The sequence below is a fragment of the Diceros bicornis genome, chromosome X (assembly GCF_020826845.1).
Source record: "Diceros bicornis minor isolate mBicDic1 chromosome X, mDicBic1.mat.cur, whole genome shotgun sequence".
Taxonomy (NCBI): domain Eukaryota; kingdom Metazoa; phylum Chordata; class Mammalia; order Perissodactyla; family Rhinocerotidae; genus Diceros; species Diceros bicornis.
In genome coordinates this window covers 46601005-46623333 of record NC_080781.1, presented here as the reverse complement: position 1 = coordinate 46623333, position 22329 = coordinate 46601005, and the positions used below count along the sequence as shown (strand labels likewise).

The 22329-nt window shown below is 45.3% G+C and overlaps 1 protein-coding gene across 2 annotated transcripts in view; it reads right to left on the bottom strand.

Moving 5' to 3' along the window:
• Positions 1-17426: 17426 nt before the first annotated feature.
• The window catches only part of LOC131401018 (structural maintenance of chromosomes protein 1A), a 37888-nt gene continuing 32985 nt past the window's right edge, over positions 17427-22329 (bottom strand). For both annotated transcript variants that reach the window (XM_058535938.1, XM_058535939.1), the window contains 6 exons: positions 22010-22166; positions 21370-21524; positions 21090-21241; positions 19899-19968; positions 19515-19625; positions 17427-19064 (listed from right to left, as the gene is read on the bottom strand). In XM_058535938.1, coding sequence (XP_058391921.1) covers positions 18981-19064; positions 19515-19625; positions 19899-19968; positions 21090-21241; positions 21370-21524; positions 22010-22166 — 729 coding nt within the window. In that variant the 3' untranslated portion in view covers positions 17427-18980. The remainder of the gene's footprint in view (positions 19065-19514; positions 19626-19898; positions 19969-21089; positions 21242-21369; positions 21525-22009; positions 22167-22329) is intronic.

Here is a 22329-nt window from a genome sequence, read left to right as displayed (position 1 = left end):
GTGAGGAGCTTGCTACACTGGCTCGCTTGCCAAACCTGTTGCCATGACAACGGTTACAAATAACTCAGATGCAGATGAAGATTTTAACCCAAGAGCTGCTGGGCCAAGGGCTTCTTGCTCCCTCCCCACATCAGGCTGACTGAACAATCTAACAAATTCTTTGGGATCCAGTCACTCCCCTGCTCACAAGCCTGCCAGGGCTCCTCAGTGTCACAAGAATAAGTCCTGGTGTCCGAGGCCCTCCTAAAACCTGATTCAGATCTTTCCAATCACATTTCCCACTTGCTCCCATTAAAAAGTGGTCCCTCTTATTTTGAGCACTTGCTGTCTGCCAAGCCCTGTGTTGGATGTTTTACATACGGTAGCTAAGAAAATCTTCTCAGAACTGTATCAGATAGACATTATTATTCCCATTTTGTAGAGGAGAAAATTGAGGCCCATGGATGTGACTTGAGTAAAGAGGTCGGAGGGTCAGAATTCAAGCTCAAATCCATCAGATTCCCAAACCCAGGCTTTTTCCATTGCCAGTGACTCACAAACGTTGGTCCACATACTTGGTGCCTAGCCAAATAATCTGGAGCAGTTAAAAGTTCAGATTCTAACTATCATTCAAGAAGGTGGAATGCACCTGTCTCCTCTAACTCCTGAGACTCCATAAAATAAGAGTAAAGGCATCAAGTGCATAAACCCACAGCTCCAAAGAAGGATGGAGTAGGTCCCATCACTGGGGGAGAGATTTCAACAATTCCTGGTAAGCAGAAGGGGGCTGGGAAAGGCAGAAGCACAGGCCACATGTGGGATGGGATCCATGAGGAGAGCGCTGGTCTACCCTGCAAATCCTGGTGAGGCTCTGGTGCAGAAAAGGTATCCTGATGGTGGGAATGAGAGGTAGAGCCCCCGACAGGGGGAGAATTGAAAGTATGTGTCCAAACAGTTGACTCCCCACCATCCCTCTGCCCTTCTCCGTGCTCTTAGGTAGAAATTGCAAGAGCCAAACACCTACACTCAAGCAAAATACAGAGGGTTCCCCCAAAGAAACCAAGCGGTCCCAGAGCAAAGCCTCCACTTTCTGGACTTAGGAGTCCTCCAGTAGAATGTGTGGGTCCCCACCCAGTCACCTAAAAGGGAAGTCTAGTAGTGGACTTGACAATCCCCTGCCCCTTACACAAGCTCCCAACCAATCAACTTTTTATTGGTTTCTTCTTACATCAATGGGCTGAGAGGTTTGAACATTTGCGAAAACATACGCTAATAGGTTTATGAACGAATCGACGAAGCAAAGGGGAAAAACTAAGACCGAGCGCATTTCTAGTGAAAAAAAAAATACCAAGCAATTATTAAATTCAGAAACACAAAAAAAGGCAAAAGAACAAAAAATCCAGGTAATTATAGTACATTCCTTGGCTCTGTAGCAGCTACTGATTTACTAGGAATTGGGATATAAACATATTGGAAGAGTGAAGGGAGGGCAAATAGGAATGTGTGTGTGGAGGGGGATAAAATCCTCTTCTACCATAATGAGATGTCAAGAGATAATGTCTCAAATTGCTAAGTTAAGAAACAGTAGTATATTATGTAGAAACATGGTGGTCCTTCAGTTAAAAATTCTTTCATCTACAAGTGACAAAAAAACCAAACTGACAGTGGCTTAAACACATATGGCTTCATTTATTCATTTATTTTTCAGCAAGTTAATTTATTATTAATGAAAGTGTGGCCTGGGTTCAGCTGCTCAATGATGCCATCAAGGAACCAGGCCCTTTCAAACTTTTTCTTCCTTAATGTGTTGAGTCTTCACCCTCATGCCCATACCCTCACAGTCGCAAGATTGCTGTCACAGCTCCAGGCAGCATGACTATATTCAAGGCAGAAAGAAGAAGGAAGGGGACAATGTCAGCTAAGTGTGTCTCAGGAGAGCAAAAAGCCTTCTCAGAAGGCCCCCAGCAAACATCTCATGTCCACAACTGGGACCATAACCATCTCTAGGTGCAAGGGAGACTAAAAACGTATTTGGTTCTTCAGCCTCTGAGTGGGAGATGGCAAGGCGAAGGGGACTGGGAGTGGTAAATGCCAGAAGAAACAGCCAAAAACTGCTAAAATAGTCCAAAGTAGTTGCCTCTAGGGAACAAGACTTGCAGTGGGAAAGAATGGGACAGGATATTGCTGGGTCTTATTATGAGCTCTTTAGCAGTATTTTATGTTTTAACTATGTGCAAATATTATTTTGATGAAAAATTAAAATTAAGAAATAAAGTGTTATGGTTTCTATGAAAAAAATGTTTTTAAATAAAAGCTGGTGGCAGTTTTCTGTCTCCAGAGGAAAGACTATCAATTCACCTTGGAAGCAAACTAACCAGAATGGGCTCTTTACTTAGACTAAGGTATCTCAGATATCCACCCACCGACCTTAGAGAAAATTGTGCTATCACCATTAACTGGAATGTGGCTGCTGGAAGCCAGTACAGCACTATGTGGCAGTTACATGGGTTGACTGTGATTAGACAGTCCTGGTACAATTTCCTGTCTGCCATTTATTAGCTCTGTGACCCTAGGCAAGCGACACCTGGGAGCCTCACTTTCCTTCTTCATGAAATGAAGGTAATTCAAGTACCTCGTACAGAGTAAGCACTCAGCAAACGTTATCCATTCTGATTAAAATGGTAAATGTTCTGAGCAGTGACATATTTTGGGTGTACTTTAACAGTATTATGCTTCCACTGAGTTCGTTTTTTATCCTAAACATGGGTTTGGACTGGACTGTCCCTGAAAATTATTATTTGTTCTTGAGAGATGTGTGTGCATATTTCTGCCCAGGCCTTTGCTTGCAGAAGATACTCAGATTTGACCACATCAAGAGATACGCAGGCTTGGATTGCTGTTGACTCCTGTTGGAGGAAGGACTGTAAAAAGGAACTAGACTGGATTGTTGTTTCCACTACATATATTGTTATTTAACATTAAAAACAATCCACTCGGGCCGGCCCCGTGGCTTAGCGGTTAAGTGCGCGTGCTCCGCTGCTGGCGGCCTGGGGTTCGGATCCCGGGCGCGCACCGACGCACCGCTTCTGCCATGCTGAGGCCGCGTCTCACATACAGCAACCAGAAGGATGTGCAACTATGACATACAACTATCTACTGGGGCTTTGGGGGAAAAAATAAATACATAAAATTATAAAAAAAAAAAATCCACTCTGTGAAATGTGCTGCTGACTATTCATGTGGGCCATGGGACCAAGTCAGCACTGTAGGAAGCAAGTGTGAGAATGTCCCAGAAAGAAAACGGAGATGTGGAGTGTAAAGCGGAAGCAGGAAATACAGTTGGCCTGGGAGTGGGGAACAGAACAATGATCTTCTCTCGCTGATGTCAAGGTGAGAGCTGGAGATCTGGACTCAGGTAGGGAGCACATGGCCAAAACCCATCCAGTTGGTGGGTGATCATCTTGCCCACATATGATATCAGGCTAGGTAGGGGGCTAAGGAGAGGGACAGCCAGTAGGCAGCCCCCTTCAGAAGGGCATGGGTGACTTTCTCTTGGAGAGGTAATATTTGGTATCCATTTACAGTTTTCCTTTCTAGCCTGGTAATTATCATCTGTTATCCCCAAGACTCCAGTAAAGTTCTATTAAGCACACATACACAGAAGATATTGCATTCATTAAAAAAAAAAAAAGATGCTATGAAAAAGGCACTTTTGAAGAATAAGCAAGAATGCTTAGAAATTAAAAATGACTGCCAAAATTAAAAAATTCCATAGAAGGTAAAGTCAAGAAAATGTTCTGGAATGCAGAATTTAAAAATACATGGAAAATAGGAGAGAAAATAAAAAGACAAAGACAATCATCCAGGAGACCCAAAATCCAACCAATACGAGATCTAGAAAGAGAGGATATAGAAGACAAAAGAGAGATAATTAGCAAAGAAATAAAACAATGATTTCTCAGAGGAGAGGGACATGAGTCTTCAGATTTTCAGGGCCCAACCACCAGGTGCCCAGCAAAACAGATGGGGAAAAAACACACTTCTAAGCTCGTCATTGTGACACTGTAAAACACTAAGTATGAAGGAAAAAAATGTAAGCTTCCAGAGGTGAGAGAACAGGTCACTAACAAAGGAATGAGAATGATATTAGCATCCAACTTCTAATCAAAAACACTACATGCTAAAAGCAATACCTTCGGGCCGGCCCCGTGGCTTAGCGGTTAAGTGCACACGCTCCGCTACTGGCGGCCCGGGTTCTGATCCCGGGCATGCAGCGACGCGCTGCTTCTCCGGCCATGCTGAGGCCGAGTCCCACATACAGCAACTAGAAGGATGTGCAACTATGACATACAACTATCTACTGGGGCTTTGGGGAAAAAATAAAATAAAATAAAAATAAAATAAAAAGTTAAAAAAAATAAAAAAATAAAAGCAATACCTTCAAAATTCAGACGAAAAAGTATTTTTAACATAGAATTCTAAAGCCAAACTACCATTCAAATATGAATGTAAAATAATGCTACATTGCCAGACATGCAAAGACCCCAAAATTTACCTTTCTTAAGAAGTTACTTGAGGATGTTCTCCAACAAAATGTGTGATGTATCAGTCAGGATTCTTGGATGCAAGTAACAGAAACTGAGTCTAGTTAGCAGAAAAGAGATTTATTGCAACGTTATCACGTAGCTCACAGAAGTCTGGAGATCGGGCAGGTGGAGCCACAGCTAAGGCCACACTGTGGGAACAGCCAGGTTAGAATGCTGCTACTGGTATTGCTACTCCCACTGCTGCGACCCCTGGACGCCATCTTACCATCACATGCTACTGCGGATGAACTCTAACCATCCTCCTGTCTATTCTCGTTTATTTGTGGTCAACTTCGGGATTGTGTTACTCATGCTCTTCAATCCATGGCACGTTATGTTCATCAGTCCATTCAAGGCCCCTCTTTTGCTTTATTTCATTGTATTATTTTTCCTTTGTCAGTCTCCATCCCCACTCCCATTCTCCTGCCCACCTTAGTGAGCTACTCTGGTGTATTTCATGTATATACACTTCCAATCCATCTTCCATATGTTTATTTAGGTATATGCATATCCATGAAATTATACAGTGTTCTTTTACATTTACATAAATGGTATATGCTGTAAATCTCATTGTGTTACCTTATTCACTCAACGCTAGATTTTGGAGACCTATCTATGTGGCTATATGTAAATTTAGCTAAATTCTTCTTCTTGTGTTATATATTCCATCCTATGGAATGCAAGTATATCACAGTTTGCTTATCAAACCCATGGTGATGGACCCCTGGGTTGCTTCCGTTTGTTCACTACCACAAATAATGCTGCAACGAACCACCTCAACTATATTTCCTTAGGGACCTGTGTGAGAATTTCTCTGGAATATATACCCAGGAGCGCAATTGCTGGGTTGTAGGGTGTGCACATAGTGAATTTCAGGAGGTACCGCCAAATTACTCTCTGAAATACCTCTACCAGCTTACCCTCCCACCCACAGTTTTCCTTTTCCTCACATCCTCATCAGCACTTGATAATATCTGACTTTCTCCATGTTACCATTCTTGTAGCCATTTCTCACTGTTATTTTAATTTTCATTTCTCTAATTATTAGCAGAGTTGAAAATCTCTTAGTATATTCAAGTTTCCCCTTGTGTAAATTCAAGTTTCTCCTTCTGTTAATTATTCTTCATATCATTTGCCCATTTTCCTAATGGGTTTACTATCTTCTTTTTCTAGTTATTAATCTTTTGTCAGTTTTGCACATCGCAAATACATTCTCCTAATCTATCATCCATCTGTTAAACTTGTATAGTCCTGTCTCCTTTGTGTTGCTGGCTCCGGATTCAAAGCTATGAACAGAGTATTCAGCTCTTGCTGCCTGGTGGGCAGGGAAAGGAAGTCTCTGACCACCTTCAGTTTCCATAAGAGGAAATGGGGCCCTGCCTCTCACCAAGAATCACAGGAGGGGGGAATCTTCCAAAGCGGGAGGGGGATTTAGATGCTAGGCAGCCACTAAAATTCACTCCTTTGATTGTCCAACATCCACATATACCCTTCTTCCCATACTCTAAAAAAATGCTTCCATCTAATGTAGTGCCTCATATAACCAAAAATGCGCTCATTCCCTCTCTAAAGGGAGAGAGCAAAAAGTATAAGTTAGAACACTTTCAAGTGCAAGCAATATAAAACCCAACTCAAACTGGCTTAAATAATAAATACAATTTATTGGCTCACTTAACTGAGAAGTCCATAGGCAGGGTGGACTTCAGGCATGGTATGATCAGGAGTATGGTTCCATTTCCCTGTGATTCTCTTGGATTTGCCTCCTTCATTTGTCAGCTCCATCCTTGGGTAGGCCTTCTGCATGTTCACAAGATGGCTAACAGCAGCGACCAGGCCACGTGCTTCTTTGTTCGTATCCAAGGTAAGACAGGCCACCTCTTCCCTCAAAAACTGAACAAAAGTCCTAAACTCCACTGTGATTGGATCATCCCTGAACCAGTCATCACTGTGGCAAGGGGACGAGATCACTCAGATGGGTTTATACCAATAAAGGCCTATACCTAGAGCTGGTAGTGGGGTCAATCCCACTCAAATTGCATACTTGTTATACAATGGGGGAGGAGAGGAATGGATGTTGAACAACCACAAAGTCCACTACAAAGGAGTGAACTAAGAAACAGGAAGATACGGGGTCCAGGAAAGATTGGGTCCAACCCAGAAGAGTAATGAAGGGACGTCCCAGCATGACAGTTGTGCCGCAGGCCTACAGAGCAATCAGTCCAAATTGGAGCAGGAAGACGGAGGGCTCCAGGAGGAAGGTATCTGGGAAAAAGGGGGATTCAAATGATTTTATACTTTCCTTGAGAATTGGGAACAACTTAAGAAGGAAATATAGTCAGACAATGCAAGGAAAAAAGAAAGGCAATTAGAAACTTCAGGAAAAAAAAAACTGTAAAAGAAAAGAAATGCAATCCTAGTACACTAACTAGAGCTTTAGGAAACAACATTTATATAATCATAATAACATAAACACTTCATTGACTTTAAACTCTTAAAATGACCTGTTGGCAAAGTATGGATGACTTAATTACGGTTATAGAACAGAATGTAAATGTTATTAATCTTGTTAACATAAAAGTAAAAGTATAAATGACAGAAATTGAGAGATTGAAAGAGGCAGTATAAGTCTATTATTCAAAGGTACAAAGGTAAGGAATAGCAGATATATAATTAGTGATATGGCTATATTAACGGCATGGGAGGAGGGCAGTTGGGTGGCGTAAATAGCAGGAAGTCAACAGATAATGTCTAAAAATGAAAATAAGTTGATAAATAGAAAAATCTGTATATTATTTAGAGATATGAAGATAATTATCAGAAAAATTAAATACAAACAGTTATAAGTAGACTAGTAGATTTCCAGGTCAAGATGGCAGACTTACCACATGCTTATCTCCACTCTCACCCGAGACCTTGCTAAAATGACAGTAAAGAAACTTTTAAAAGTATTGAAACACAATGATGAAGAGAATGGGAGCGGGTCCATCAGCAAAAGAGAGATTTCAACAAATTTCTGGAAGATAGGAAGTAAATGGAGGAATGGTGACTGATGAAGCATGGTGGAGGAAGCCATAGCTTGGAGTATGCATGGAGGTCATGCCACAGAGGAAGGAGTTGATCTTTGTCTGCAGAAGCCTGGAGTGTCTTGGGTCTTAACAATGCCAGGAATGATGTAAAGTGGGTGTGAGATGTGGGGCTGAAACAGGGAGAGTAAATGGAAGGCTGTATATCAAACTGTTAACCCACCTCCTTGTGTACAACTCACAGCAGCCAGGTGTCTACCCATTAGGCAAAAACCAGAGGGTTCTTATCTAAGGAAACTGAACAACCTCAGAGAAAAGACCTTTGCATTCTGCCATTTAGGGACTTTGCAGCATAGCAGTCATTTCTCCTCCAATCATCCTAAAGGAAAGCCACCAGTCACCTAGCCCTGTCCCCCATACACAGCGCTTCCAATCAGATTTTCATTGCTTCATTCTTAAATATGAGTAAACAACCATGCATCACCAGGCAATTTGAGAAAAGACTAAAAATTGAAAGAGAACAAAATAAGCAAACAGGTAAAAATGAATCCCAAAGGAAATAGATATTTCAAAGAAAAGAAGGAAATATAAAAATACCTCTATTATTCTCAGAGAGAGTCAATATAATAGTGTATCCATTAAACAAGAACAGGATGCTATAAGAAAGGAAAAGAGAACCTGAATGGATATTTGGAAATTTTAAAATGTGATTGTCAAAATGAAAAGAAATGCAACAGAAGAGTTGGAAGATAAAGTTAAATCTTCTCCCAGAAAGTAAACAAAAACAAAAGGAAGAGAAGGAGAGAGCTAGGAAGGGAGGGGAGAGGAAGGAAAGGAGGAAGAGAGGAGGGAGAGAACACATAAAAACTACAGAAGATCAATTCAGAAAGTCTAATATCCAACTTTAAGGAGTTCATGGGAGAACAAAGAAAATGGAAGAGAGGAATGTATCAAAGAAATAATATAAGAGAATTTCCAAGAGTTAAAGAACTTCAAAATGAAGGGACCTAACCAATGACCAACACAATGAATGACAAATCCCCAAACCTAAACACATGATTATGAAATGCCAGAACACCAAGAATACAATTTTTTAAAAATAACTATTTAAAAGGTCCAGCCCGGTGGCGTAGTGGTTAAGTTCACGCGTTCCACTTTGGCGGCCCGGGGTTCACTGGTTTGGATCCCAGGCGTGGACCTACTCGCTGCTCATCAAGCCATGCTGAGGTGGCGTCCCACATAGAAGAGCTAGAGGGACGTACAACTAGGATATACAACTATGTACTGGGGCTCTGGGGAGAAAAAAGAAAAAGAGGAAGATTGACAACAGATGTTAGCTCAGGGCCAATCTTCCTCAAAAAAAAAAACCATTTAAAAGAGGGGAGTGGATGGAGTAGAAGTGCTTTTCCCTATTCCTCTCCCCAAGTACAGCTAAAATCCTGGGACATTATATATAAATATAAGAAGACTCTGAGAGGTGGAGAGAACAAGGCAAACCTGCTGGGGACCTCGGTAGCAGAGGAGCGACATGGTGGTGAGTTCCCTGGGTTTCCTCTTTACCTCACATACACCAGAGTTGGTGCTGGAGAAGGTGGCAATTAGACAATAACCACTCTACTGCAGCCAAACACCACAGAAAAAACTGTGGCCCCACCAGCAAAGGCCAAGTGGGGAGCCCAGGCTTCCACCTTCACTGGCTGTAAAGAGTCATCCTTCCCCTTTCTCACTGGGGTGGTGTCAGAGAAGGTTGAGTGGGGAGCAGGAATTCCCATCCTCCCTCCCAAGAGTAATGAGGAAACCTTCCTCCTAAGGCACCAACAGAGACTGAGTGGAGATCCTGCACTTCCATGCCCACCTGGCAGTAATGAGGCAGTGTCCCCTCCTTCACTGCCAGAACAGTGTCTGAGGAGGCAAGCTAAAACAGAATATCTAAATAAGATCCAGAGTCTCATAACACACCACCCCAAATGCCCAGTTTTCAATAGAAAATCACTCGTCATACCAAGAACCAAGAAAATCTCAACTTGACTGAGAAAAGACACTCAATAGACTCCAACACCAAGATGACAGAGATGTTAAAAATGATCTGACAAGGGTTTTTAAGGAGCCATCATAAAAATGCCTCAATGTACAAGGAACAGACAAACAAAAAAATAGAAACTGTCAGCAAAGAAATAGAAGATATAAAGAAGAACCAAATGGAAATTTTAGAACTGAAGAATACAATAACCAAAACAAAAACCTCCATGGATGGGCTAACAGCAAAATGGAGAGAACAGAGGAAAGAATCGATGAACTTGAAGATAGAACAATACAAATTACCCAATCTGGAAAATGGAGAGAAAATAGACTGGGGAAAAAACTGAACAGAGCCTTAGGGACCTGTGAGACTATAACAAAAAATCTAACATTCTTGTCATTGAGGTCCCAGAAGGAGAGAAGAAAAAGAGACGGGGAAAGTTACCTATAAAGTAATGAGACTCAGACCGCATTTCAGACTTCTTATCATCAAAACTGGATGCTAGAAGAAAGTGGAGCAATGCCTTCAAAGTTCTGTGGGAAAATGATGTTGAACCTCAAATTTTATAGCCAAGTGTAAGGATGAAATAAAGACATTTTCAGATATGCAAGACTCAGGAAATCTACCTCCTACACAACCGTTCTGAGAAAGTTACATGAGGATATGTACCATCAAAACAATGGAAAAAATAAAACAAAATCAGTAAATAGTGGATATAACTAAGGGAACCACTAAATAGTGGATATAACCAAGAAAAGCAGTGAAGGAAAGTCCCAAAATGACAGCCATGCATCAGGCCTACAAAGCAACTCCTCCAGATTTGAGAAAGGGGATGGCGGGCTCCAGGAAGAAGGTCTCTTGGGGTAAAAATGTGGACTTGATGGAATATTTAATGTAACAGAGATTTTAGAAAGAAAAAAAAATGGAATATATGATAAAGTAAAATAGTGAAAGAGAAAAAAAGAATTAGAAATTTGAGGAAAAACGAAAAACTGCTACGAGGAAAAAATTATAAAACTACATTAATTGTCTCTGCAATGAACAATATTTACAGTCATTAATATAATAACTGTTTATTGATTTTCAACTTTTAAAATCAAACTATCAAACTATAGACAAAACACACACATACACAAAACCTAATCATGATTACAGAACAGAATTCAATGTTATCAACTTTAACAACATAAAAGACCAGATGCCAGAAGTTGGGAGGTTGATAGTAGGGAAGAGGGCAAAAGGAAAAGATATTCTCATCTAGCAAAGTTCTGGTCAAGACATATTTTCTCTAGTTTGTGGAACAAGAAATAAAAGTGTTACTTAAATTCAGAAAGGTATCTAATAGAGAAACCAAATTATATTAGCAGGAAGGACAAGAGTTGAACTTGGTATAAATGATCTAAATCTTCATCTGTCAGAACAGGACACCCACAGGTAATGTCTGAAATTGATAAAAGACAAAGGCCCACATAGCTTAATATTTAGATATGGAGATAATCAGAAGAAATAATTAAAAGTGGCTGCTAATAACTAAAAATGGTAGAGTGGGGGTGGGGATGTGTGAGGCAGTAGACTCTTGCTTTTCATAATGTCCCTTTGTACTGATTTGAGTTTATTGATTTGTTTTCTAAATAATGTGCATGAATTACTTCTATTTTAAAATGAACATGTAGGGGCCGGCCCGGTGTCGTAGCGGTTGGGTACGCGCGCTCCGCTGCGGAGGCCCAGTGTTCGGATCCTGGGCGTGCACTGACGCACCGCCTGTCAAGCCATGCTGTGGCAGCGTCCCACATAAAGTAGAGGAAGATGGGCACGGATGTTAGCCCAGGGCCAATCTTCGTTGGCAGAAAAAAGAGGAGGATTGGCATCCGATGTTAGCTCAGGGCTAGTCTTCCTCACACACACACACACACACACACAAGAACATGTATTTAAAATTAATGTTTAAAAACACAGAAAAAGGATATTCTTGTGCACCACTTACCCCCTCCCCCCAAATTCCCTTGTCACTGCAGACCTAATGGCAGCAGAATATAAAAAACTTTGGGAAACCTTGCAGTCTCCCTTCCTGCCTCTCCCGTAAATGCAGCTCTGCTGCAGTCGAACTGGAATATTTGTTAGCCCAAACCTGCCATCTTTACACCCACCTCCTTGCTTGTTTTCATGCCTCCCAGGGCTGGAAAGCCCTTACTCCTTACCTCCACCAGTTGGATTCCTCCCTACTCTTCAAGGCTCAGCTCAAATTCCACCTCCTCCAAAGTCTTTCTTTGTCCCCTGGTAAACTTCCTCCCTCCTCGGGGCCTCCCGAGTCGTCATTCAAGCCTCTTATTATGACACTTACAGGTTCCTTCTTCAAGTAAATTATTTAGGTCAGTGTTTCATGCCCCCAACCATCTTTCAGACCAGCTACCAGATTGATCTTCCTAAAATACCAATCTGACTCTGCCACTCCCCTGCTTCAAACCCTTCTACTGCTTCCCCTTGCCCATAGGGTCAAAGCTGAGCTTGATTGCCTGGCTTCTGCCACTTCTTCCACCACACGGAACGATGCCTGCTCCCCCCAAAACCCATGAGCTTTCATACTCTTCATACAACTTTGCTGAGGCAACTCCTCTGCTTGGAATGTTCTTTCCCCCCCGTCCACATGGTAAACACCAACTCTTCCTTCAAGTCTCGGCTCAAGTACCTCTTTTTCTATAGAGGCTTTCCTGAGTACTCCCTCCATCCTGCCCCACTCCAGGAAGAACCATCCAATGGTCCTATATTCTCTCTCTGCCCCATCTGGACTTCTGTTATCTCATCTGTCACACTTGGTGCACTTACCTGCTTACTTATGAGTCCCCAATTAAACTGTGAGTTCCTGGAGTTCAGGGAGTATACCTTATCTCCAGAACCTAGCACAGGTCCTGACACGTAGCAGGAACTCGATGCATGCTTGCTGAATGAATGAATGGATGGAAAAGTGATGACTGAGTGATTACAGAAAAGAACAAATGAGCAAATGAATGAGATATATGCTTATATCAATGCATGAATGATTAAGTTAAAAAGCGAATGAATGAGTTATGCAGGAATAAGTGAAGAAATGAATGATAACTGGATGAATGAATGAGAAAAAGAAGCCAATAAGTAAAGGAAAAGTGCCTGTGCCAGTGAGGGTATGAGAGAAAGAATGAGTGAATTCCCACCTCTGTGTCTTGGTTCAAACCCACCTGGAAGACCTTCTGCCCTGCTCTCCACCCATCTAAAGTGCACACCACAGTGTTAACCTCTTTTAGATTACAAGGAACAGACACACTCAGGTTAGTGATGGAGATTTATTGAAGCATTCAGGGAAATAAGGAAGACGAAAACAGCTACACAGGCAGCCTCGCAGGAGAGAAACTTGAAAATGGTTCATGATCCAAAGCAGCTCTAGAGCCTGGCTTATCTTGTCACTCCCTCAGCTGCAGGCATCTGTTGCTCCCTTCTCTAGTGCTTCCCAAAACGGTGACTCAACTTCTTTCTGGCTTTATTTATACTCCTACTGCTACTGACTACCTTCTTTCTGCTCCCCTCCTTGCTAGCCCATGGCCTTCGGCGCCTCACAGCTTCTGGGCCTCCTGGCTCCTGCAGCTTCCTGGCTTCTGGGGCTTCAGTTCCAGTTAACCCAGGGCTTCTCTGTTGTAGCTTCTGCTTGCCTTGTAATTCCTGCTGCCTCTTCGATTCCTGTTGCCTTGCTGCCACGTGGTTCCAACTACCTCGTGGCTCTTGCAGTCTCATCGCTTCTGCTGCCTCATGGATCTGGTCTGTTCAAGCCTGCTGCTGCTTCCTGGATCTCAGATTCAGGGTTTCGCCTCATGGTTTCTGTTCCTTGTGGCTCCTAGTTTCATGGCTTCTGTGTCCTTTTGGCCCATTGTTGTCTTGCCACTTCATGGCTTCTGCTACCTTGTGGTCCCATGTTCTCATGATACAAATGCCTCACGGTTTCTGCTGCTTTCTCCTTGCTTTTGCTGTTTAGTTTCTGGCACCCCTCGTCTACCACCACCTCTGCCTTGCTCAATTCTAATTAATTGCTCACTTCTTCTGAATGCCTTACATTCAGCCTCCATGAAAAAGGATTGTTTCATACATTAGCCATTCGATACAGGCCGTCCCTATGAGGTGGAGTTCTTACATCAGTCCACCTAATAGGCCACCGGCCAGCCTAGAGATTCGCTATCCTTGAGTCAGATACTATCCCAACCTACCCATCTGTGGTCAGGATTGTGAGGTCACATGGTACAGAGCATGGCGACTCATGCTTAAGAAACTCCTTAGAAGGAACTGTGGGCGTGGCAGGTTTGCTGAAGGTTTCCAGAAGGGGGCAGTGTAAATGGCAAGCTTCTTGTTTGGCCTGTCCAGCACATCGACCCTCAAGGCTCAACCTAAGTCCCACCTTCTCCCTGGCTACCTCTGCCCTTCCTGCTCTGTGATGGGAGCGATCAAGCTCTAGGGGCGATGTGGAAAGGGAACTTAGGTTCCGGTTCTGACTCCAACACTTCCTAGTAGTGAGACCTTGGGCAAGTTCCTTCCCCTCCAAGGGCCTCAGGAGGGGGTTGGACAAAGTCTGTAAGTTCCCTTACAGGTCTGACATTTGGGCATCTCACTTTAGGTTACTGTATATGGGACATGAGTCTTACCTGGGAAAGTCCTCAAAAACATCTCTTGAGGTAGGAAAGAGGGCGTCAAGAGTCCTGGCTTGGAAGAGCCTCACTGCACACAAGAGGTGCTTAGCCAAGATTTATTGAACTGGATGAATGAATCAATGGCTGGGGGAGGAGGAAACCACACAGCACACAGAGAATGTTTAACTAACTGGAGGGAGGAATTCCAGTTGCTGAGGAGGCTGGAAGGAGATTCCGATTCAGATGGATGAGGAAGGAGAATGACTGGGATAGCGTAGGAATCTTGGCTATTAATGGGTACTCATTCTATGCTCTCAGTCACCCTCCACATCCAATAATCAGTCACCAAGTACAGTTCATCATCTTCCCTTAACAGCTCACACCTTATCACCGCCAATCCATTTCCACTGCCCTTGACCTAGAGCAGGCCTCCTGGGCCTTTCAGTAGTTTCCTAACTAATCTCCCTGTCTCCATTCTCTCCCTCACAAAGGCATGCCTTCACACATTCATCCATCCAAAAACTATTTACTGGGTGCCTGTTTTCTGTCAGGCATTGTGCTTTTTGCTGGGAATATACCAGTAGCAAGATAACCCCAGGCCCACCCTTGTGGTGCTTACAGCTTATTCAGAGAGACAAAATAAGCAAATATAATGCACCGTGAGAATTGAACAACAGGGAAACTGCAGGCATGGGAGCACACAGCATGAGCGTCTGACCTAATCCATTTCCGCACTGGCTGGCCAGAAAGAGGTTTGTTAAATTCACATGTGATCTGGAGTCTCCCCTGCTTAAAAGCATTCCACGGCTCCCCACTGCCTTCATGCTACTTTTCCCAAACCTGGCTGTACCCTAGTCATGTGGTGACCTTTATGAGCACTCAAGATTCCAAACCGCCCCCCCAGAGTTACTGAAACTGAGTTTTTAGAGGTTGGGGCCCAGGATGCCCTGTGTATTTCTAGTGCCCAGTCAGTTTGGGAACCACACTGGCCCATGAGATAAATCTAAACTCTGTAGCCAGGCTCTCATGACCCTCTTCGAATTCAAGTCAGGTTCCTGACTACCTCTCCAGCTTCATTTCTTGATGCTCTTCCCCCATGCCAGGAAACTTGATGCTTCAGTACTTCTGAATTGCTTTGCTGTCACTTGCCTTCAGGTCTTTGGGCATACTGTTCTCACTACCTGGAAATTCCTTCCACTTCCTCCTCAACTGGCTAATTCCTACCAGTGCCTCAAGACTCAGTTCAGGTGTCACCTCCTTGAGGATGCCTTCCCTGAACCTCTCCCTAAGCTGGATGCCCCTCCTTTTTCTGTGTTCCTGTCAGAGCACCGATCACACTGCATAATAATGGCTGTCTAATAAATTGCCTCCCCAACTAGACAGTGAGCTCCTCAAAGGCAGGACAAAGATTTGACTCACGTTTGTGTCCCTGGTGCGCAACAGCGTGATTCTCAGAGTCAAGTGCCCAATTAAGGTAGACACTGTCGTGGAGTACTCTTCGATCCCCTAGACCAAGGCAACTGGGTCCAGAGCATGAGGAAGTCAACCTAGCATCCTTCAACAAGCCCTGCGGCTCCTACTTGGAACCAGCTTGCTCTTGGAAACACATTGTGGTGTCTGCTCTCCTCTCTGAGCACAGCCTTCACTGAGCATGGGCTGCCTTGTGATGATTCGAGGCAGTGTGGCACAGTGGGAAAGCACTGGACAAGCACAGAGGAAATTCAAGTTGAAGTCTAGACTCTGCCACTGAACCACCGGGATCTCAGACAAGTCATCTCACCTCCTTGATCCTCAGAACCTAAGGCCTCGAAGCTCCTTTGTAGCACTTGTGTTCCTGTGTGCCAGGGCCTTAGCCTAAGGCATCTCATGTAATCCTTTCCACCCTGTGAGGCAGGGATTAGTTATCTAGATTATTATCCACACCTACTGAATTAGATTTCTAGGCGCGGGACCAGAACAAGGAGCTCCACATGCTTTGAACATGGGGGTGCAGCAGGGAACTGGTGCTTTTCATTATAAGCCCTTCTGTACTATTTTATTTTCTAACCAGTGTATATATTGCTTTGATTTTTAAAAAGGAGAAAGAAAAAGCCTCACAAGTGATTCCAGTGCACAGCCAAGGTAGATAACCATCCTCACAGTGGAGAAAGCACTAGACTGAATCGGAGGGCCTGGGTTCAAACCCTCACTCTTATCTGGTAGTTGGGTCACTTAACCTTCCTGGGCCTCAGTTTCCTCATCGGTGAAGTGAGGAGAACAGCAATCGCCACCTCTAAAGGCCTATGATGATCTAGATGCCAGCCAAATTGCTTCAAATGTATTTCATCTTCGCTACACTGCTGCAAGGTAGGCCTATATGATTTCTCTTTCTACATGAGGAAACCGAGGCTCAAGGAGGTGAAGTAACGGGCTCAGGTTTCTACAGCTAGGATGTAAAGCAGAGTGACTCCCAAATTGTGCTCCTCCACATATGCCAGCATTTCCCAAACTACAGCACATGTACCACTGGTGGTATGTGACTTCTTTGGTTGAACACAGACAAATTTATTTTGTTTTGGTAGCTATGCCTTTTAATATGTATTAGAAAAATACATAATTAGCACATCAAACCTGTGGTTTCATGGATATCACTACTTAGGATGAAACTGAAGTAGACAACAATGTTAGACCCAAGACAACCTCAAGATAAATACTGAGTAAATAGCACAGGAGGGCAACTGAAAGTATCTATCAAAAACAAAAATATAAATAGCCTGTGACGCTGCAATTCAACTTCTAGGAATCAACCCGAGGTAAACTTACACACACACACACACACACACACACACACACACACACACACAATGTTCCTATGTAGTTATTTTGTAATAGCAAGAACGGAAAACAGTCTTACTGTCCATCATGAGAGCAATGGGTTAAGTAAAATGTGGTCGAGTCATATGATGGCAATCTATACAGCAATTACAAAGGATGAACTGCATCTACATTTAGCAACATGCATAGATCTCAAAAACAGTGTTAAGCCAAGAAAGCAAATTGCAGCACGATTCAATATACCATTTGCATTAAACACACAATATTTTCAATGAACTCATATATGTAAAAGTCTTAAAGTCTAGATGGATATACAACAAACACGACAGCAGGTCAAGAGGGAGAGGGGGAGAGGGAATGGCAGTCGAATGAGGCTAGCTTTATTTGTAACAATCTAATTTCTTAAAAAGAGAATGCATTCATGCATTATTTGGGTAATGAGAACTGATTTAACTTTTAAAAAACAAAATTGCAGTACACAGAGCAAGACAAGGTGATGGTCTGACGGTGTATGTGAACAAGCAAAGGCTGACCTTGTGGCAGCAGGCTGTGCTGCCTCTGCACAGGCCTTGCAACTAATGCCGTTCATTCCTAAAAGGAACGTCACACGCATTTGGCCGGGATGTGGCCCAGGCTACCTCTCCCCTACTTCCTCACAACCCAGGTTGGGGCCCAGGCACCTGGTTATCATATGTGGTTGCAAATATAGGTTTCCTTAGGCCCTCCACTTACCAGGTAAACCCCATCAGTGCCCTGGAACTTTCCTAATAACCAGGGCATTCAGCATCTCCCAGATTTGGAGGCTCCTTCTGTCCCTAACAACTGGGATCAGAAGCCCTCAGGCTCAGGTCCAGGCATGAGAAGGCTTGCATTCTGAGGAGTCAGCACCTAGTGGGCTCCAAGTAGGGATAAGGCTTCCAGTGAGGAGCTTGACATCATTAAATCCTATGAGGTAGGTAAATATTGTTAGCCCCATTTTACAGATGAGGAAACTGAGGCACAGAAAGGTCAAATGACTTGCTCAACGTCAACCTAGTAAGTGATAAAAAAAAAAATGGGACTAGAACCCACAACTGTATGTCCCCAGAATCCAGGCTCTGCTCCTAATGCCTGACCAAATCCTACCAATTTGTCAAGGTCCAGCTCAAATGTGACCTCCAGGAAGCCTGGAGGTGATCATCCTCTTCTCAGATTCAAAGTACCTATACATATGATTCAGCTAACTATGGGAACTCATGAACCCACTGCATCTCCTTAGCAGGAGAGTAGAGATCATGTCTGATTCAGCTCTGTGTTCCTAGCATAGAGCCTGACAAATAGAGGGTGTTCAGTATGTGTCTGATGAATACAAGAATGAACAAAAACACAAATGAGTGAATGAGGGCAATTTCATGTGACTGCCTGACTCCTATGAGGTCCTGAATGCCTTTGCCCAGCTCTGGGGTGCTGTCATACTAAGCTCTCATGGAATCAAATTCAGTCTAGGCTCCTTCTAAAATGGGTCTCCAATATCTTTATTATTTTGCAAACACACCCACATGCGCACATGCGGACACACATATACACACATACATACCCACACACAAGCAAAATGCAAGGAGGCCCAAGGGACCTATGATTATGGTTGATGGGGGAGAGGTCCAGGAGGGGAAGAGGGGATGGACAGATGGCCCTGTTCAGCTCAGTCCAGCTCAGCACCTCCTTCCAGAGGCCGGGATGCTGCCTGTAGCTTAGGAATTTTGCTCCAGACCTAACATCACCTCTGTTCCTCTTCATGCTTCATAGCAGTGCCTAAATCTCAAGACTATACCAAACAAGGACAGGAGGCAGGGGAAGGTTGGGAGCCAAATATCCAGAGATTGGGAGAAGGGCAGCTTAGGGATCCAGACAGGGCGGGAGGGCAGAACTACTGTTACTGCTCATTGGGGTTGGGGTTGGCATCTGGGTACTTGGTGAGGTCGAAGGTCAGGACTTTGCTGATCACACAGTCCCCTTGCTGAAGGAGGAGGGAGAAAAAGAAAAATGAAATTGTAAGGAGAGAATTAAGAGGGGTCTAGCACCCTGGAACTGGGGGCCTCAAACCCTCCTCCCTACATACCTGCCCAAAGCCCAGGCAATGGTTCTCTCTGGGTGTGAGGGGATGTGCTCGGTCCCATGTGCCTTCTCTCCCTGCCTACCTCTGCAGTCTCCTGCTTTTGCACTCTACTGTCTGGCTGCCTCTGCCTGGCCTTTCTGCCTGGCCTTTCCACCTGTCCCCAAATGCAGCGGCCCTGCCCAGCTGGGCTGGCTAAGCCTCCAGGGTAGGGCTCCAACAAGCCCAGATGGCCCTTCAGGACCTGAGTCCCTATGCTCCTCCGCCCCCGTGCTCCTCCACTGCAGCCTTCCCTTCCTGCCCTGGGGAGTCAGGCAGGGAGTGGGGCTGGCTCCCAAGCCAGGCCCGCCCTACCTCGGGGTAGACTCCAATGAGGCTCTCAGCCTTCGTGTAGAACTCCTCCTTGAGAGAGATGACGATGGCCTGGAAGTTGCAAGTCGACTGCTCCTTGATGTAATTTGCCACCTGTGGGAGGCGCCGCCGGGCACTTAGCAGGGCTGAAGCCCTAACACTCTCTTGTGTTTTTCAGTCAGAATCAGAGGCAGAGGGGATGGGGTAAGGGATGGAGGGTGGGGAGAAGAGAGGCTGAGAGGAGGCACTGACTAGCATGGCATGGATGACCCTGGGCCCAGCCTCCCGGGCACAGAGAACAGGCAGCAGGAACGGCTAGGGCGCACTCAGGAGTTGCTCCCTGAAACCCAGCCCCTCCCTCCCAGGCCCCACTTTCCTTGCACCCACCTTGCCAATGTTGGTGTTATCCAAGGCAGCATCGATCTCATCCAGGACGAAGAAGGGGGCTGGCTTGTAGCTGGGAGGGAACCAGTACGTGAGCTGACACTGATGGGGATGGAGGTGGAGTGGGACAGCCCCAGGGCCCATCACACAGGCCAGCTTCCCCCTCCACTTCTTCAGAAACTAAAAAACCCAGGTCTTAATGTTGCCTGAGCCCCTAAAGGCTAATACACCAACTGAGCCCTCCTCTGTATCCAGCCCTGTGCTCCAGAATCCTGTAGAACCAGGAGAAGACACGGTCTTCTCCAGAGCTCCCAGAGTGGCTGGGGACATAAAGCTGTCCTAGGCTCTGGCCATACTGACCAAGCTACCTGGAGGTCCACCCCACTCACCCGCACAATGCTGTTATGTCTCCCTGCCTCTGCACGTGTTGCACCCTCCACGTGGAACGCCTACTGGTCTCCCTGGCTAACTTCTACTCATCCTTCGTATTTCTTGCTCAAGTGTTATCTGCCCTTGAAAGCCTTCACTGGCCACCCGCACCCTGCCCCAGATTGGGTCGGCATCCCTCCTCTGTGTATCCACAGCACACACGCTCAGCCGGTTACAACACTTAGCTGAATGTGTTTACACATCTGGCTTCCACTAGACCATGAGCTCCTCGAGGACAGAGACCACGTCTGACTCATCTGTGTCCCTAATCCCCCAACAGGGTCTGGTACAGAGCAGCCCTCAAGAAATGCTTGGTGAATGATGCTGTACAATCAAGCACTAAGTTGTGGGGGTCAGATTCAAGGACTACTGGTGTTCAGGAGGGGAGGTCAGGGTATGCCACAGTGGTCAAAGCAGGCTTCCTAGAGGAACAGGAGGAGGAGAATGAGATGTGAAGGGGTGGTAGGTGACAGTCAAGCTAGATTTGCATGGGAAGGGCTTATTAGCCAGCAACCGTGTGAGCAAAAGCCTGGCAGTGGGACTGAATACATGCAGGGGCCAGTGAGGGCAGGCTGAGTGGATGAGGGTGGATGGGGAAGACAGGTCCAGGAAACCAAGGCCAGATATGCTGTAGTAGGTAGGGAAACAGGGACGCAATCCAGATTCCACCAGCACATCTTCACCTCTGCATATCCTTGGGCCCCAGAGCCTCCGGGGGCCTCAGTTCAGTCTCTCCGCCAACCGCCCTGGGGGGCACAGCCTTACCTGTGGATGGCAAAGAGCAGGGCCAGAGCTGCCACTGTTTTCTCCCCGCCCGACAAGTTGTCCATAGGCCGGAAGCGTTTGCCAGGAGCCACGCAGTTGTAGTTGATGCCATCCAAGTAGGGCTCCTCAGGGTTCTCAGGGCCCAGGAATGCCTAGGGGAAGGCAGATGGTTCAGGGTCAGGATTTGGGTCTGGGTCTGGGTGGGGACGGGGACAGGAAGCCTAGAGGGAAGGGCAGCTGAGGATGGTAGGGGCTGGCTGGGTAAGGGGCTCCAGCCTACCTGGGCACTGCTGTTGCGGGACAGGGCCTTGTAGATCTCATCAATGTTGGTGGCCACAGATTCAAAACAAGCATTGAAGCGGTCAAAGCGCTCCTTCTTGATCTGCTCGAACGCCTGCTTGGCCTTCTTGGCTCGCTTTCGAGCTGCTTCAAACTCTGTCACAAGGGAAAAACAGGTGACCCCTCAGTGCCCGGGTTCTGCCAAGGCTGAGGACCACGCCCTGGCAAGAATGACCTACAAATGACAATCCACAGAGCAGCAACATCCCACAGAGGGAGAGGAATGCCTGGGGAGGGTCCCGGGAAGATGGTTCCACAACCACCTGAATGAATCCAGTGGGCCGGCCATGTAGTGCAAAGGAAGAAACATGGGCTTGGAGCCACATAAACATGGATTCTTCCCTGGGCTCTACCAGCAACCAGCTGTGTGACCTTGGGCAGGCCATTCGCCCTCTCTGAACCTCAGTAGTTTTCCACTCTATAAAACAGGTGTGATAACCCCTACTGTTTAGGGCTCTTGAGAGTTTCAAGTAAAAAAGCATAAAAAAACGGGAGCTGTTGTGATATGTAACAACAGGCCCTTGTCACACCTCCAGCCTCCTGCCTTCGTCTTAGGCCCAAGTAAAAGGGGGAAATCTTACCATCTGAGGTCTCCTGAAACTTGTCTCGGACACTTTCCAGCTTTTCCATGGCCTTCATATTAGGGGCAGCAATACGCTGGAGCACACTCTGCTGCTCATTTAGCTTCTGCTGCAGTGTGTTCATCTCCTGCTTGATCTCCTCCTCGGCCTGGGCATCCTGTAAACCCCAGGCCCAGCAACATCAAGAAGGGCCAGGCCCCTGAGCCCAGGCCTCCACAGAGATGCTTGACCGAGTGGGGGCCTTGGTTCCTGCTCCCACGCAGAAGGCAGGTTCTTCTTCTCCAGCTCAGCTCCTCCCACCAGGTCCTGCCCACAGTAAC